Source organism: Fringilla coelebs (genome assembly GCF_963513975.1).
Source record: "Fringilla coelebs genome assembly, chromosome: Z".
Classification (NCBI taxonomy): Eukaryota; Metazoa; Chordata; class Aves; order Passeriformes; family Fringillidae; genus Fringilla; species Fringilla coelebs.
The window spans coordinates 57,275,798-57,293,308 of record NC_140031.1 but is presented as its reverse complement, the minus strand read 5'-3'; the positions used below and the strand labels follow the sequence as shown (position 1 = coordinate 57,293,308).

The window sequence follows — 17,511 nt, the reverse complement described above, 5'->3', positions numbered from 1 at the left end:
AAAGTACATCTACGTGTTACTTTCTTTCACTTTTGCTAGTTTTCCCCCCTTGCCCCACAGAAACAGTAGTAAGACAGAACGCCAAACAACAGTACACAAGCTTGTCCAAGATTGTCCCAATGTACTGAAAAAGAAATCTGTTGCTTATATGACATGAAAGAACAGACAAAGCTCACCTTCTCTGGCTATTCTGAAGTGTCTTTCAGATGACAGAATTCAGGAAAAGCATGTGAAGAGAGCACATTATACCAGAGATCCACAGCTTGCCAGTTACCACGGGCCACATAAAAAACAGTTCTGGCCTGTTAAGGGAACTGGGAAGCTGTGTTTTCCATCTCAGCAGTGCTCAATAAAAGTACACAAACTAAAAATACTTCGTTTACAATGAAGGAGGAGAAAGGAGGAGTAAGACTGGTTGTTTTCCAAAATTATTACCCATACTTGAAATGCTTTCCACATTAATGCACTTACCCTGGACACCCTAAATATTCCCTTTTATTTTTTTCCTTACTTGGACATAGTAAAAAAAATGAAAAAACCCAAAACCAAATAACACACACACACACACACACACACACACACACACACACACACACACATACACACATAACCCCCTTTCTTCAGATGTTATTGTGAAAACATGAAAATTCTTATCATGTGGTTTTGGCCTTCAAGAACACTGACCAAACTTTTGTTTCTGAGAATTTATCCCTTAAGTTCTTATGGTCATGCAAATTTAAAAAAAAAAAAAAAAAAAAAAAGAGAGAGAAAAAGAAGTCCTTACAAAGGTTGTTTTCAATTTCCAAGAAAAATGGTTCTAAAATGTCCAGATATACATTAGTTGAAACTTTTGAGCAAGGCACACTATTTTGATATACCTTGCATTTTTAAAACATGTTATATGTATCTAACATTTTTAAAGCATGTTATATGTATATGCAAGTGAGGCACAGATCAGTTGAGATGCTTGTCAAAGACAGGATCTGAGTCCAAGTTCTGCAGAGTTTTCTGTAGCAATGTGAGCTTGAGCTCTTCAGTGGAACTTCACTAAAACATAAACTTATGCTGTAACCTCTTACAGATTCAAGCAGGCATTTAGGTGATTTACTGGAATAAGACCCTGAACCCTGAATTTTTTCACCTACCTTTATAACAGGAATTTTCTTCTTTCCTAACACAGCCAGTCACCTCCAGGTGCTCCACTGGGAAGATCAAGACAAACTGCCATACCAACAAAACCCACAATACAAATACCCACTGCTGAATCAGCAGATATAACCAGGACAAAGTTACTCCCAATCTCAAATACTTCCATTATTACTTACTGTGTATGTTTCCTGCGCTCCCAGCCTTCCGCTTTTCCTTTGCCACCTCACACAGGTTTCATTGAAAATGGATAAATTACTAAATAATTCCTCCTCTGTGACCAAAAGCATGAACACAGAAAGAAAATAATTACTTCTCATGCATCTCTTATGTTTGGAGCAAGTGCTTATTTCTTACTTTTTCTGTGGTTTGGTCCTTTTTTGCTTTGCTTTTTTGTCCAAACAGGAAAAAACCAAAGAAGGTAAGCACATGTTAGGTAGAAGGTTTTCTCTCAACTGTGTTGGCTCCTAAACTTAAAATACCAGGCTAAGTGAAGAAGCATGTCCTGAGCTAAAGACTGTGAACTCTTTAAACTTACAGCCAGCATTAAATAAACTGACCCAAGGAACTTTTAAGAAAGCTTCTGTGTTAGACTGGAAAAGAGTTTATTTGTAGCTGAATCAAAGTTTTGGTTCATTATTGTATCAAGTTACTTTTTAAAAGGTGTTGGCATTTTATTCTTGTTGTAGAATAAATAAAATTAAATAACACAGCAGAACACTTTTCAAAACAAACACTAGATTAAAACAATGGAGCCACAGAACCAAGCATGTAGGAAGTACAACTCTAGCAACCAGAGATACATCCCTCAACACACATCTGTTAATTTATACATGTAGAAGAGCAGGCTTTCTCAGAGACAAAGCACAGCTAGGAAGGTCAGCTCATCCACGCTTTTTTTCAGCAGCCCTCTCACTGCTGTCATCAGACACAGTGCAGTTGCTCTCACATGACGAGATAACATTCTCACATAGCTCAGAACTAAGCTCCTTCTGGTCACAACTCAGATCGACAGCGAGCACACCTACTTCTTTCCTTCACCAGCCTTCAAATTATCATTCCTTTGTCCTACTACTGTATTTTCTTATGACATTCACTATATGACCAAGGTCATACAAACCCAACCTGACATAGAATCTAAGCTGAAAAACACTTAGTAGCTGCTGAAAAATTGAAAGATATTTATAGGACAGCATTGGTAGATACTTCAGGGAATAGTCACAAAATAGTTAGTGTATTGTTCTGATGCTAAAGCAAGCACAGGTCAGGGCAGTCTTTCCCTGTATAGAAACATCATTACCTTCTCACAGGGGCCCTCTTCAAGGGAGTTTCTAGCATTTCACCTCACAGGGGAGTTTCTAGCATTTCATTCTTAGGCAGCTATTTCGAACTAAAATTTAACTGTTAATGTATTTTGCAGCACCTTTTTTTTTTATTATTAGAACTGCCATAAAACTGTTTTCTAACATTATCTCCCTCTCCATACATTCAACAAATACATGCCTCATTCACTAGACTAGTTCATCTCCCAACTAATTTTAACTCTCCCATTCCACATTCATTGTATATGGAAATGCTGTTGAAAGCTTTCATGTTTCCAGGACAGAAGAAAGATATTAATCTGTGTGTCCTCTAAAACAAATTTCTTACAAATAGCTGTCTGATTAACTGTATTTAAGGGCTGCTTATACTGCCCCCAAGTCTGCAGTCTAAGGCTTCTGTACCAACACAAAGCAAAAGATTATGTTCAGTTGTTGGTGTCTTTAAATCAGACACAGTTTTTTTTAAAGAGTGGATAGCAAGTAGGACATAGAGAGGGAAAATGTTTCCATATCCATGAGATCTGAATTAAAATGCATAACAAGGAGGCAGGGGGGGACAAGAGAGGGAGTAATCTGCAAGACTTCTTAGCAAGAAAATCTGCAACTTGACTTATGAGTTTATATAATACAGCTAAAAAAAACCCCAGGAAAACCAAGCAGCAAACAACAAAAGGGATTGCACTGGATATTTAGGCAAGGAAAGAAATCTTTACAGTGGCCTCCTTGGAAGGAAGAAGGCAGAACTAGTAGCATTTTTTTTCTGTAAATACATAAACTTTTTTGTTATGCTTTCTGAACTTTGAGGACAAGGCCACCAGGCAATGACCATAAATTCACAGAATAGCTGGCAGATCTTTTCTCAAAAGTTTCCACTTTAAACGGATGTGAGTGAAAGGGCATGAAAACCTCTGCAGAATAATTACCACAACAAAGTCTTCAGCCTTCTGAGGAGACTGATTTTTCTTCTTTACTCTTACTGATCACACAACCTTCGTTTGGACAACCAAACATACAGAAAGGGCTTGGTTTAACATTAATCCCAGCACCATAAACACAGTATCTAATAACAGAACAAGGATTTCTCTGAAAAAAACATTCTGCAAGTAGAGGGAGACAGGTTTCTTGAAACATTCATTCTGCTGTGAAATCTAACAGTGCCAGTGCCTTACAGAGCTTGGGAACTCAGTTTGTTAAACACAGAGTAGCATCTAGCTCTTAAATGTATCTGATTTTGATCAACAGCTTATACTTAGACTCACAAATAAGATGGGAGAAGCAAAGACACTGCATTTGTCTATATCTCAGCACTATAAATTTTAACTAGTGATTAACCAAGGCAAGTGAAGTTCACTGCTACCCCACTGATCTTCAGGCTACCTTCACAATCGTTTTCCCATCCCAAGAGAAAGTGTCCAAGAAACAACATGCAAATAAATACCTGGAGAACCAGAGGCGAAAGGTGAAAGGAAATCCTGGAGGAGTCAAAGACAGAAAGGCAGATTTGGGAGAGGACAGAGAGATGCAAATAGCACCTGGCTGTTGGCAGCCAGGGAAAGACAGGTGCTGGTAAACACAACACAAATGGCAGAATGCAAAAAAAAAGCACAGTGTTTCAACAGCACCAGTAAGTGTTGGAGGGGGAGAAATTATGTCAAAAAATTCAAAGATACCAACTTTTTTACCAGAAAGCAGACATAATCAGCTCCACTCTGACATTTATCTTCAGCAAGTAGCTAAAAGAGAATCCACACATACCAGTTCATTTACAGAGCTCCTGCTACCTATCCCAATGCATACAAGCAATTTAGTGTAAGGAAAAAATCCAGGTATTAGATTTCTTTGTATATTTTTGCCTGCTCAATTCTGTAAGTGGTGAACAATGTTGCAAATGCCATCTGCTACCAATCAAACCACATTTTTACAATTAAATAAATAAAAATATCTCAAAGACAGGTGCCAAGACGATGGTGCCAGACTCTTTATTTTCAGTGGTGCCCAGAGACAGAACAAAGAGCAATGGCATAAACTAAACCACAAGAAGTTCAACCTCAACATGAGGAAAAGCTTCTTTACACTAAGGGTGGCAGAGCACAGGAACAGGCTGCTCAGGGAAGCATGAAGGCATTCCAAACTCACTTGGACACAATCCTGTGTTACCTGCTCTAGGTGACCCTGCCTTGGCAAGGGGTTGGGACTGGATGATATCCAGAGGTCCTTCCAACACTAACTGTTCTGAGATTCTGGGAAGCCAAACACTTCTACTCCACAGGGAAAGAAATTCTGTGAGGACCAGCTATACAAGATGTCCAGGCTCACACACTGAGCACACTAGACAACAGGTACTTTTATTGCTAGTCTGTTCTCTGCACTTGAATCACCTCATTTTATGGGTACTAATCAGAGATTGGTAAAAACTGTAATCCAGCTTACTACTGCCTTACCTCACTGGTGGCTTAATCCAATTGGCAACACAAGTAAAATTAACTTTGTAATTAAAAAGTTAAATTCATTAAATGCAAAATTACCATTTTTTAGTATTTAAACTAGCTATTTAGAAAAGTACTTGTATACACACACACACACATATATATTTACCACATATCCAAACTGACAGTGCACCAAACAATGCAAATAAAAGGCATCCATAGCAATCACTTTTAAGAATTGAAGAAATTAATTGTCAAAGAGAATTTCCTGCAGATGTTCTCTTAACTGCCTCATTTCTAATGGAATTTTTCAGGGAGGATAAAAAGACAATTGGTTTTCCAATGCCTATCACGAATTAGTTTGGAATGGTACATAATTTTCTCTCATTTTAATGGGTGTTATTGTTACATGCCATTAAGAGCATGTAAATGTCAAAGGTATCCCTACACAAGCAGAAATTTTATTTAATTTTAAAGTAATTTGTTAACTCTAGTGAATATGAAAAATGTAGAAATCAAGAAAATGCAAGATTTTCTAACAACTTCATGTTGATGATTTTTTTTTTTAAAGAAGTCTGGACTAGTTAGGCTATTTTTGTAACACTTCTTTACCATTCTATTTGACAACTGAATTTTTGGCTCTCTGATCCAGCAGCTAGGGCTGGAATCTGACAAAGCACTTGCCGAAATCCATGGTAATTCTGTGAGTGCAGTCTGCAGGTTCAGGCCCTTCAAAACTTCACAGCACTCAAGACAACTCTTGGTATTTCAAAGACTGACAGACTGACTAACTTAGTTGCTTTACACAATTCTGGCTTCAAAATCAATTCACAAAAAAATACAGTCATGTGAGTTTCTTGAATGAAATACGAAACACGACTTCTAACAACAGCAGTTTCATTTTCACTTGGACACTTTAACAGCTGAGATAACTGGTTTTCTGCATATTCATTTTCCTTGATGTCACACATTTTACATTCACCACAGATGCTCAAAAGGTCAAGTGAGGGAAGAGAGGTGTCATGCAGTAACTCTGTATGAAGTTAAGTGGCAGCAGTCAAGGACATATTTCTAGCAATTTTTGAAAACCATGAAGATGTTTCAAAGCTAAATGAATACTATCTTCTGCAAAAGACAGCACTGCTACTTAAGAACTAGAGATAGAAAGTGATAGACTTTCCTTTTTAGGACACAGGAGAACATTAATGAGCACAACAGTAATAGTCCAAAACATGTGCTTGCTGCTGCTCTTAATGAAATGTCATTACATACTGTTTCCAAGAACACAGTATGACAACACTTTTATTACACATCTTCCTTGTCAGAACTCATTCTTTAATAAGAAAATAATCCTGGAATGAAATTCAGACAACTAGATGTAGGCTGGCAAGGCAACCATGAACAAATTTTGCTTTGGTCATTACAAGAAAACAAAAAAACAAAACAAACAATGAGGGAGAGAGAGATAAATGGCTTCAAATTAAACTGCCACTATTTTCACTGGAGTGCACTTTACAGTATTAGAGTAGGAAGAAAATATTGTTAAATGCCTTCTGCCCCTCTGGTGACACTCCATGGGGTTCTAAAACTGAAGGCCCTCAGTGAAGCAATAGAACTCCAGTAGCATTAGTTCTTTCTGTTTGAGGAAAAAAGCAAGACAGCTATAGAAAAATCCGTGGCATCCAGTAGAAGTTGCTGTATTGTTAATCCTCTCTTCTGTGACATCTCCATCCAAAAGTACCACCACATTCCCTACATCATAAATTAGAAGGGGATTTCTTGCCCTCATTCTTCCTCCTGCTCCTAACTTCAGAACAGAAATGACAAACTAATTAAATTGCAATTTAAATAGTAACTTTGTATGGTAATACTTACCTTTGCACACATATGTAATATTCTCCCAAGACTGATCTATTGTGCATTCTGAAAAATTCCTGTCTCCATTGAAATAATATCCCTCTTTACAGTGGTAGTACACTCTGCTCCACAGAGTGGTAGAGTTGTCCCAGGTCATTGTTGTGTGTGGAATCAGCAAAGGTTTGCCACAGTCTATTTCTAGAACAGAGAAAAATAGGAAAAGAAAACCTTGATATGAAAATAGGCAAAACATATCAAAGTGCTAAAGATGGAGAGATGAACTGTCCCAGCAATTTACACTTTGTTTTTTCCACTTCTTAGAGATTCCTAGAAGTCACGGAGTTCATCAGAACTCAGAATTTTGTGGCTGGAGACCTTCTAGCAGGGCGAGATATTTATCCTACAAGATGAGCCATAAAATAAAAGAAAGTGTCCTGATTAGAAATGGAAAGCAAGGATCTTTAAGCAAATTTTTGTGAACAAGTCTATCTTCCCACAACACTCTCTTATCGTCCACATGCTATTTATTCCTTTATTTTACCTACCCTTAGTAACAGTAGATATTAAAAAAGACACATGGTCTGAGGAGTGTCATGAAAGAACAGCACCAAGAAGGTTATGTTCCTTTGTCAGTGGATTTAATTCAAGTTTTGAAAAAAGATGCTGGTACAGACAAGATGAATGAGCAATTCTGGGAGAAAATTTGATAGATTATGCAAACCACTTTACAGATAATTAGAAAGCTGGGATAATGAACTAATAATTTAATTCATTTGCTCAGGTTTTGCGGGTTGAATAATAAAAACAGGGAATAAAAAGAATAAAAAGTGAAGATCAAATAGTTGGAACAGTATTATTTATGGTAAAATCTGCTTTTCAATTCACAATGAACATTAAACGTCAATAAAAGACTCTACACCACTTCAGTTATAAGAGGCAAATACTGTAAGAATTAAAATCTTACCCTTATATGAATTAAGAATTATAAGAATTATAAGGATTAAAATCATTAAAGCTTATATGGAGCAAAAAAGTTCTTTTAAAACCATTCAATAATTTTAAGTGTTTCTGAAATTCTATTAAAAAAAAAAAGAAAGCAAAGAAGTAGAAACCAAAGCTTATAGAAACATGATCTGTACAACCTTTAAAGGAAAATTTAAACATATGTATTTCAATGGATAATACATCCATCATCATGACTATCTTCCTTTTCATACATCAATGAGTATGAATGTATCTACAATAAATCATGAGAACAGGCCTTGGAATAACTAATGCACATGGAAGCATGTGCTTAGCTCATAGCAGGACAGTATCTGACGAGACACAAAAATTCCTCCTGTTCCAGCTATCTGCCCATGGCCATTCTGTAAGCAGACTGAAATGCAGAAGCACATTCTTGTGTAACATTGCAAAGATTCTACTTAGAGTCATGACAGAATAAGAATATTAAAGGTCATTCTAAAAGTGGAGAGTGGTTATAACATACACATGAAGCATTCAAAAAAATTACTACATTTGATTGCAATAAACTGAAAGCTTGATCCTGGATCAAGCTGAAAAGATATTGCTTACTCAACAAGTGGAAAAGTGAAGCCATGAAAACTGACTAAAGAGTGTAATTATTCTAAGGTCTCCCGAGTAAGAATATGAGCTCAGATTAAAAAAAAACCAAAAACCAAAAAACAACAGAAGAGGGTTTTTTTTAATGTATTCCTGTGTTCCATCTTATTGAGAAACTCTTAAGCCTATATTCCTCCAAATCATAGCATTGTAAGAGACTTGACTCATCTCAAATAGCAACAGCATGTATAAACAATCATAATTTGCAACTGGAAACTGTCCAAATACAGGAATTTTGAAGGTATGTTAATAACTAATAGCAGTTTGATTTCTGATAGTGGCTTCAACTGCTATCAGAAAAGTAGATTGGATAATGAACTGGAAAAAACAACAGCAATTTAGGCTGTATTTTCATCTCATGGTAATCCCAATGCCTGACATGCATTGGGATTTATGCTCTTGGAACGTTAACTTTTAACAATTTATTGCAACTTCATTAGCAACACAGCTTAAAAAAAACACCTTCTTCAATACATGGTTTTTGTTTTGTGACAACTTTCTATGCCAGAAGACTGTACAAACTGAATGCCCAAAGAGGATGACTGATATTCATTAGAGTGACTTAAACAGTATCTATGCTAAACAAATCAGAAGGCAGGCTTTATTTACCTTTGCACACCAAATCAGGGCCATCCCACTGTCCTTTGGCATTGCAGACTGCAATGCCACTGCCACCTGCCATCAGGTACCCATGAACACAGTCGTAAGTAACTTCACTTCTGTATGTGGTCCCGTTCACAGATGTTGGACGTGCATTCAAAACCAAAGGTGGGGTCCCACAGTCCACACCTGAGGAGATGAAGGAAGAGGAAGACAGACCTACTAGTCAATCAGCAGGAGCAACAACAGCTGCACCCACATAATTATTCCTTCATCTTTACCAGCTAACCCTCTTCTCCTGTAGTAATACAGCATTTCTTCAGAACCTGTGCAATATTCCCATTATGACTGACAGTGCTGTAGCTACTCCAAACATCTACTTCCAAATAAAAGGATGCTTTTCTGTCTTTCTCTCAGAATAGCATGCTAAATCTGTTACTCCCTCCTCAGTCAAGCTGATAGTATAGAGAGAAATCCTGATTTTCTTCTGAATCTTTAGACTCTCCTGCTTTTACAAACCTGATTAGATTGGATAAGGTGGTTCTATACCATGAGCAACACTCAAAGGAAGGCTGATGAGCAGAAACTCCCTTTAGTTTTAAAAGTATACTATCACTGTAAAAATGCAAAACCACAGAAAAGGTTACAACATACTATATAAAAGTTTCCTGTTAAGGCAAGAGTCTACATAATGCTTAAACAAAGAAGTCAAGCAGCACACATACACACACACACACAAACACACACAAAGAATTTGTTAAAGGTACATTTACTAGTATAAAAAAAAATCAGACTTGCTGGTTTTAGAAAGAGAAGTCCTAATTGAAAAGGGCTTTCAATACACGGAGGAACTAAGTTTGACATTTCAGATTTGTGGCTGTTTCTCAGTGTATCACATATGTGATTTCAATTAGCCATAAGAGAGATGCTGAGAAAGTCTGACCTGACCTATTGTTTGATTGTAGAAATTTTAAAAAATCACAAGAAAAAGCAACTTCTGAAAAATGTTAAAAAAATATATCAACAAGTCGTAAGAATTACATTCCACAGTCTTTCTCTAGGGACCACTTGAGACTCTGGCACTCCTTTTTGTTTTCAAATTCATTGTCCTTTATTTTTTGAGGGGGGAAAGTGTTACTTGCATTGTTTTAAAATAGTTTTATCTTTTCTTTCTTACGAATTTCTAGTGATAGTCAATATTTTGCTTTTCCCAGCCACACTGTTTTAGCACCCTTATTTTAATTTATTCACTTTCCATAAATGTTACATTTCTATCCATTCTTGGAGGAAAAAAAAAAAAAAGAGACAGAGAAAGGGAGAACTGTTCCAGAGAAAAAATGAACTCTCCTCACTAAGTGAAAATTTCCAATTGCTACATGCAGTGTGTCTTCTGTTAGCTAGCACTTCAAGTATCACATAACTAATACAGAGGTTTTCTAACTACTCACGGGAAAACAAAAAGAATCCTGCACTCATAAGCAGTAATATTGCCAGAAAATGGATTATTAGAGCACCAAAGCAAGAACATGTTTTAAAGACAGTCATAGGAAACAACTCTTCAGAGATGTGGAAGTGTCTGTTCATGCACAAAGGTTCTTAAAATTATGAAGACTATCCAGAGATGAGAAGTGCTATAATGCCCTCTTTCGCATCTACAGCCAACCCTCTGACAAAAGTTCACAAGGTGTCAGGAAAATTGATTTTTTCATGAGAGGTCAGTGATGCCTTTCAACTAAGTAACCTTTCCCATGAAATGCTAATGAAATCTAGTTGTTTTCTAGGTCTCAGCTCACAGGCAGTGTCTGTAAAAAAAGAGGGACCAGCATAAAAAATGTCACTATACTAAAGAAAAAGGTAAACAACAACATGTCCTTTAATTTTCTTTTTTTTCTGCAAATAACCAGATCTTGAAAAAACATTTCCTTCAGATTGTGGAAATAGTCTACTATCTTCACAAACACGCTCCCCCCATGCATGAACCCCCCTAATAAAGAATTTAAGAAAGATATAAGACTCCTTTCACCTTTACAGCTTAAAGTGGCAGGTTCCCAAGTTCCATTTGCAGTGCAGTATGAGGACTTTCCTTCATTGCTGTAAAACCCTTCTTGACACTCATAATGAACTGCACTTCCTGCTAGCAAGCTGTAGTTCCCCACAATGTAGCCATGCTCCATTTCAGGAGGGGAACCACATCCGATTTCTGCAAAGAGACTGGGTTGAAAGATCTCACAGTACATAAATCACAACATTGACAGCTTTAAAATCAGCTAAACTAGATGGTCATACCCCAAAATACACTAGATCTGATGAATCTGAGGGCTTACCAAAGAAGTAGAATAATAGATTTGAAGAACTGTCCTGGCCACAGTTGGAGGAACACAGGGAAGCAGTTACTGAGCTATACTTTTACTAACATACAGCTGGAGCCACTCACAACACCAAAGATGAGACATTGAAATGTGATGGTGCTTTGCATGGGCCAGTCTTGTTACAGCCATGGCTGAATGATACTTCAACATCCCAAGAAAATTTCAGGCCCCAAAACACAGCTTTATTTCCCTGTGCATGGGAAAAGTGAAGCACTCTGCAGCAGACAAATTGAAATTAAATGTTCTGCCCCTCAAATCCTTCATCTCATTGAAACAAGCTGCATACAAAAGCTCCACTCCTCCAGCACATCTGCCTGGACAGGGCTCCCTCGTGCAAGAAACACAATCGGTACAGACACTCTACTTCACCACCGAATAAGGAGAGGCCAGTCAGTGAGATAAGAAGCAGGGTTATCATCAATTCTGGGAAACAAAGCGGAGCACTCCAGTCAGAAAAAGTGAGCAATTACAGGCTGTAAGCTGTACTGATGGTTCTGGCAATAATTCAGAAATAAAAGCTGAATATAATCTAGGCAGCTCCTTCCACCTGGGATGCCTGTGTTCATTATGTACTCCGATATCCACAGCTTACACTCCTAGCAGTCTGCATCTGTGAAAACTAACACTAAAGACAGACTTTCAAATTGGAAACTTAGTTCTGTTTTTTTCTTATGGCAACATAAACTGAACTGTTTATTTATGCAGAAGGCACAGTATGTAATAAATAGCTAAACTGTTATTTTATTATTCTTGTCCCCTAGGCTATTTTCATTCATCTTACCTCTCTTATTAGCTATTTAGTCTCTCTTCTCTTCCCCTTTAATGTGGTGTGATTATATAAACAACTGGATTACAACAGAATCCAGAATCCTTTATACTCAGAAACTAACTACATTACTTTCATAACATTATCAAGCCTCTTTGACCCTGCACATCTGAAGCACTGCTGAGAACCTGTAGGAATATCTGGTGTTGACTTTGGGATCCTGACATTACTGGGACAAACTAAATATAAGAAGAGAAGAAAAACCATACAGCGAGCGAAGTCCAGAGAAAGGGTTTCTGCCCTGGAGAAGCAGAGGCCAGAACAGGCTCTACACTATGGTGCAACATGTGATTTTATTTGCTAGCAAAAACAGCATCCAAAGACTCACCTTTGCATGAAACTATGTTTCCATCTTGACGAAAAGAATGCTCTCCAGTTTCTAATTTATAACCATCATTGCAGTAACACATGTAGCTTCCTTCAGTATTCACACATCTTGCATTGTGACCACACAGCCCAGACTCCTCACATTCATCAATATCTAAAAATTCAGAGAAAAGTAGATGCACTTCATAATAGGGGATTTTGTTTTAATTAATTAATGAAGGCCCCAAGCTTAACTCCTCCTTGAAAAGTTCTACACAGCTTCCCACAGCTCTTCTAGGAAAACAAAGGAGCTTATCATTGTCTCATCTTCAAGCATATGGAAAGAGGACTGCTGCAATTTTGTCACTAGCTGTCTTTAGAATTACTGCTGGCTTATTTGACAAGTAGTTTCCAATTCTATATGCTGTTCAAACAATTCCAGAAAAATTCTGTATCTGGACACCTCTCAAACGGTTACAACAGTTCATCACTAACAAGAAACTGGCTAATATTCTACAAAATTTTCCACAAAATATTCTACAAAAATTACAATCTGGGCAATTTAAAGTATCATCCTATTTCGTTAATCTAGCTGCTGCTGTGTCTTCTGAAAAGATGATTGTTTGTATGAGGTTGTGAAACAATGACCTGTAACATAGCAGAGCTCAAAATGGAACTAATTCATAGCTGTTAGGAACCTGGATGTCAAACAAGCACATCAACAACGGCAGTTCTCTGATATAGTATCAGAAAATAAGTTCTACAGTGATAAGAAAAAAAAATAAAAATTTGTTCAGTTCTAGATTTGTCATGCTCAGGATTCTTTGTGATGTCTACCTGTACAGTTCGTGCCGTCATTGGGAATAAATGTCTTGTTGTTGTTGGAGGCTCGGTATCCATCAAGGCAAACACAGTAAAAACTTCCATGTGTATTATGACACAGGGTATGGTTTCCACAGATCTTGCTGGCTCCAATCTGGCATTCATCTTTATCTGTCAGTACATTTAAAAAACATCAGAGAGAGATTAAGAAAAATGGGATGTCCTCCCCTCCTCGCTCATGCTCAAGTAACCAGACTTCTCCTTACTGATTTCCTTTATAAATTATTTGGGATGTCAACACTGCTGGTAAGCTGCAGAACAGCAGAAACTTTTTTCCCTGGATGAAAATGTGAATACAGTTTTGTGACACTGCTTAAGTTATCTAAGAGTCTAAGAGCTGCTGAAACCAGAGAGCTCTGCTCTATCCTTCTGCTCTTCCTTATGGCCTGATTACACACTGATTATAGCACCTCATGGAACACCTGGGTGGGGGCAATCCCAAGCCCAGCTACAGTATGGGTAGAGAATGGATCAGGAGCAGCCCTGCTGAGAAGGATTTGGGGGTGTTGGTAGATGAGAGGCTGGACATGACCTGCCCATGAGCACTCACAGCCCAGAAAGCCAAATGTGTCCTGGACTGCATCCAAAGCAATGTGGACAGCAGTGGAGGGAGGGGATTCTGCCCCTCTGCTCTGGTGAGAGCCCACCTGGAACCCTGCATCCAGCTCTGAGATGCCCAACATAAGACAGACATTGCCCAGCTGGGGCAAGTCCAATGGAGGCCATGAGGATAATCATGGGCTGGAGCACCTCTCCCACACGAAAAGGCTGAAGGGGTTGGGGGTTGCTCAGTCTAAACCAGAGAAGGCCTGAGGAGCCCTTATTATGGCCTTCCAGTACCTAAAGAGTACTTTCAAGAAAGCTGAAGAGGCACTTTGGACAACATCCTATAGTTCTAGGACAAGGGGGAACTGCTTTAAACTGAAAGAGGATGAATTTAGATTTGGCACTATGAAGAAATTTGTCATTGTAAGAGTAGTGAGGCAATGGAACAGGTCGCCCAGAGAAGTTGTGGATGCCCCAATGCATCCCTGAAAGTGTTCAAGGTCAGCTTGAACGGAGCTCTAAGCAACTTGGTCTTGTGAAAGCTGCCCCTGGCCGCGGCAAAGGGGTTGGAACTGTGTAATTTTTAAGATTCCTTCCAACTTGAAGCATTCTGTAGTTCTATGGTTTTCCTACAACGAGATACTGGAACTCTGCGCAGGATCCAGCAGCAGCCAGCGCTTTGCGAAAGAAGGATAAGAAACAGGAAGGAGGAGATCATTGGTGAAGAACCACCCCCTTTAAGTACTGGTAAGCTATTAGAAACACTAAGACACAGAGTTTGACATTGTCCTTTGATTCACATATTGATATGAGATAGTCTTAGAAGGACATTATCAGCTTGGTATGTTATTCATAAAAATATGGCTAAAGTTGCCAGGAGTAAAATTGCTTACACTAAATTACAGTAACAAATTGTTAAACAGCACTTCTGAATATGTACAAGCCTTTTGGTTAGGAAAAACAATCCAAATATATTCTATGGGAGATTCTTCCAGGAAATGCCAAAGCTTTTAGCACACTTCAAAGAATTCATTAAAATTACTTCAGAAGGAGATTTTAGGAATTTACAGAGTTTCTTTCCATTTTAGAAGCAGGCAGCTTACCTTGACAATGGGTTCTTCCATTGCCTACAAATCCATAATTGCAGATACAAACACTTTTTCCTCCACTCTGCTGACATGTTGCATGAATGTGGCAAGTTGCACAGACATCAGGAATGGATCTGTTCACAATTACTTTAATGACAAAAAACCACAATTACCTTTTTAAAAATACTCTACAAGTGGCATGGTAGGACAACCAGCACAGAATTGAAAGTGGAGATAAAATCCAGATTAAAACACATACTACCACCTCCCAGCTCATTTTGAAACTTGTAGGAAAACCACAGCTATTGTAATAAAGGACTAAAAACTAAAAATAAACAGAAAAGTTTAAACAAATAACTACCCTGAGCATTTTTGTCCATCCTTCTCTTCTCTGACAACAAAGAAAAGAGTTTTTCAGGTTTCAGAAAGGCTTAGAAGGTACAGACTAAGTAGCTCTATCCAATATTATTAATCTTTCCTCCACATGCATTTGTTTCTCTTTTGTCTTTAGTTCTATTTCCTCTGTTCTGTTGTGATTTTTTTCTATTATTTATATGTAGACATTTGGGATAGTCAGCCATCTGTTTGTATCATGTGTCAATATGGTAAAAATGTTATTAATAAAAAAGTTGCTAATGTTGCCAGGAGTAAAATTACTTACACTAAAGTAATTTTAGAAATTAATTTATATTAAAAGTGGTTGAGAAGCATACAACCTACATTACTGTAATTTGACAGGGCTGTAAATATACATGAAATTAGAATGAAATTTTTTTTTCCTTTGCATTCATACTTTCAGGGCATTATGTTCATTTTCCTCCATTTTTTAATAAGCTCTTTTTGTTATCATACATATCCTCACTTTCTAAATGACAAATGTCAGAAAGGATGGATTTAATGTAGAGAAATCATGTGCATGCTGATGCCTTTTTAAATTTTTAAATAAAGAACTAATACTGCACTAGCTGGTGTCTGATGTTGCTTGACACAGAAGTATGGAATTTTTTACTTTTCTAAGATAGCTGAAACTGATAAGAATACTAATATCACTGTATATTTAGCATCTCTGACAAATTTTGACTACTCTACAATGTCTAAATACATAACCAGAACTGGAAGGAGAAGGCAGCTGAACACTCTAGTATATTTTTATGCAGCAAATTTATCCCTGTGGTAAAATTGCCTTTCCACAGGCACAGGGTTTCAGGTTTTTTTCAGGGTTTTTATGAGTGCCTCAAGGTTGTGGGAAGCATCATAGATTCCTATTCCTAATTATCCATGCTTTTATATACTTGAGTATGTGTGTGTGTTTCTAATAAGATCAGAAAACAAAAACTGTCAACATGCAATGGCAGCCAACACGGATCAGAAAATTAAATTTACAAACAGCCACAGAAAGAACTTTCTCATGATACCCCAATCTTCTGATAAGGCATGGGAGTATTCTACTCAGATTGCTGCTTCTTCAGGAGATATAAAAACGTGTTTCTACCCCCCGCCTCCCCTTACTACTACAGCTGAAATTTTATTGCTTCTTTGTCCTTCACAACACGCAGTTTATCATGCCAGCACTACAGTCCCCTCACAGCTTTGGTCCTGCCCATGAGCTCCCTCAGGCGCGGCTCCCGCCGCGGCAAGGCCCTCTCGGCCCGGCGGGACACGAGGCCGCTGCCACCACGGCCGTCAGCAGGCGTCCAGGAGACCCCCAGCCAGAGCACAGGCCAGCGCCCACCACGGCCACCTCCGCCTCAAGGCCACGGCTACCATCACCACCGCCACGGGATGCTCCGCCACCACCGTGAGCTGCCTCCAGCACTCTCACCACGTGCTGCTCCGCCACCATCACCATGGGATACCCGCACATGCATACCAGCAGGGGCTGTGCCCAACGCGGCCACCGAGGAATGCTCCGCCACCACCACGGGCTGCCTCTGCCACCACCACCAAGGGCACCCGTCAAGCCGGGCACTTGGCGTCGCGGCAGGGCCTGGCGCCCCGCTCCAGCTCACAGTCCCGCTGCCCGGCCGCACTCACCCCGCGCGCCGCACCGCGGCAGCGCCAGCAGCGCCAGCAGCAGCAGGAGCGGCCCCGGGGCCCGGCCGCCCCCCGAGCTCATGTCCCCGCCGCCGCCGCGCCCCTCGGTACTGCACGGCACCGGCGTCTCCGCATCGTCCCTGGGGGCGGAGGGCGGGAAGGGACCGAGGGCAGGGCAGAGCCCGAGGGCAGGCCCCGGGCGCAGGGCGGCCGGCGCTGCCTCCCGGCGGGCGGGACGGCCTTATCGGCGCCGCTGTGCCCTCGGCCCCCCCGGGGCTTTCACCCTCAGCGAGGCCCCTTTCCTCCCCCGCCCCACTGCCCGCAAAACCCTATCTTTTCTTCCCTTTTTCTCTTATTTTCCTTTTTTTTTTCTTTTTCCTCTCTTCCCTGGCACAACCCCTTTCCTTCCCCGGGACACCGCCTCTGCCCCGGCCAGGCAGGTGGCAAGGCTGATAAGGGCTGCTGCTGTCCATAGCCCGGGGGCGG

General features: G+C 39.5%; 1 protein-coding gene across 1 annotated transcript in view; it reads right to left on the bottom strand.

The window, feature by feature from the left end:
• SUSD1 (sushi domain containing 1) overlaps positions 1-17,511 on the bottom strand; it is a gene marked incomplete at its 3' end in the record, with an annotated part of 41,197 nt that extends 23,686 nt beyond the window's left edge. The window contains exons 1-8 of the mRNA XM_084225158.1: positions 17,026-17,511; positions 15,007-15,138; positions 13,313-13,468; positions 12,498-12,650; positions 10,998-11,174; positions 8,984-9,163; positions 6,770-6,949; positions 1,326-1,420 (exon numbers count right to left, since the gene is read on the bottom strand). Of these exons, the coding sequence (XP_084081284.1) occupies positions 1,326-1,420; positions 6,770-6,949; positions 8,984-9,163; positions 10,998-11,174; positions 12,498-12,650; positions 13,313-13,468; positions 15,007-15,138; positions 17,026-17,107 (1,155 nt within the window). The 5' untranslated portion in view covers positions 17,108-17,511. The remainder of the gene's footprint in view (positions 1-1,325; positions 1,421-6,769; positions 6,950-8,983; positions 9,164-10,997; positions 11,175-12,497; positions 12,651-13,312; positions 13,469-15,006; positions 15,139-17,025) is intronic.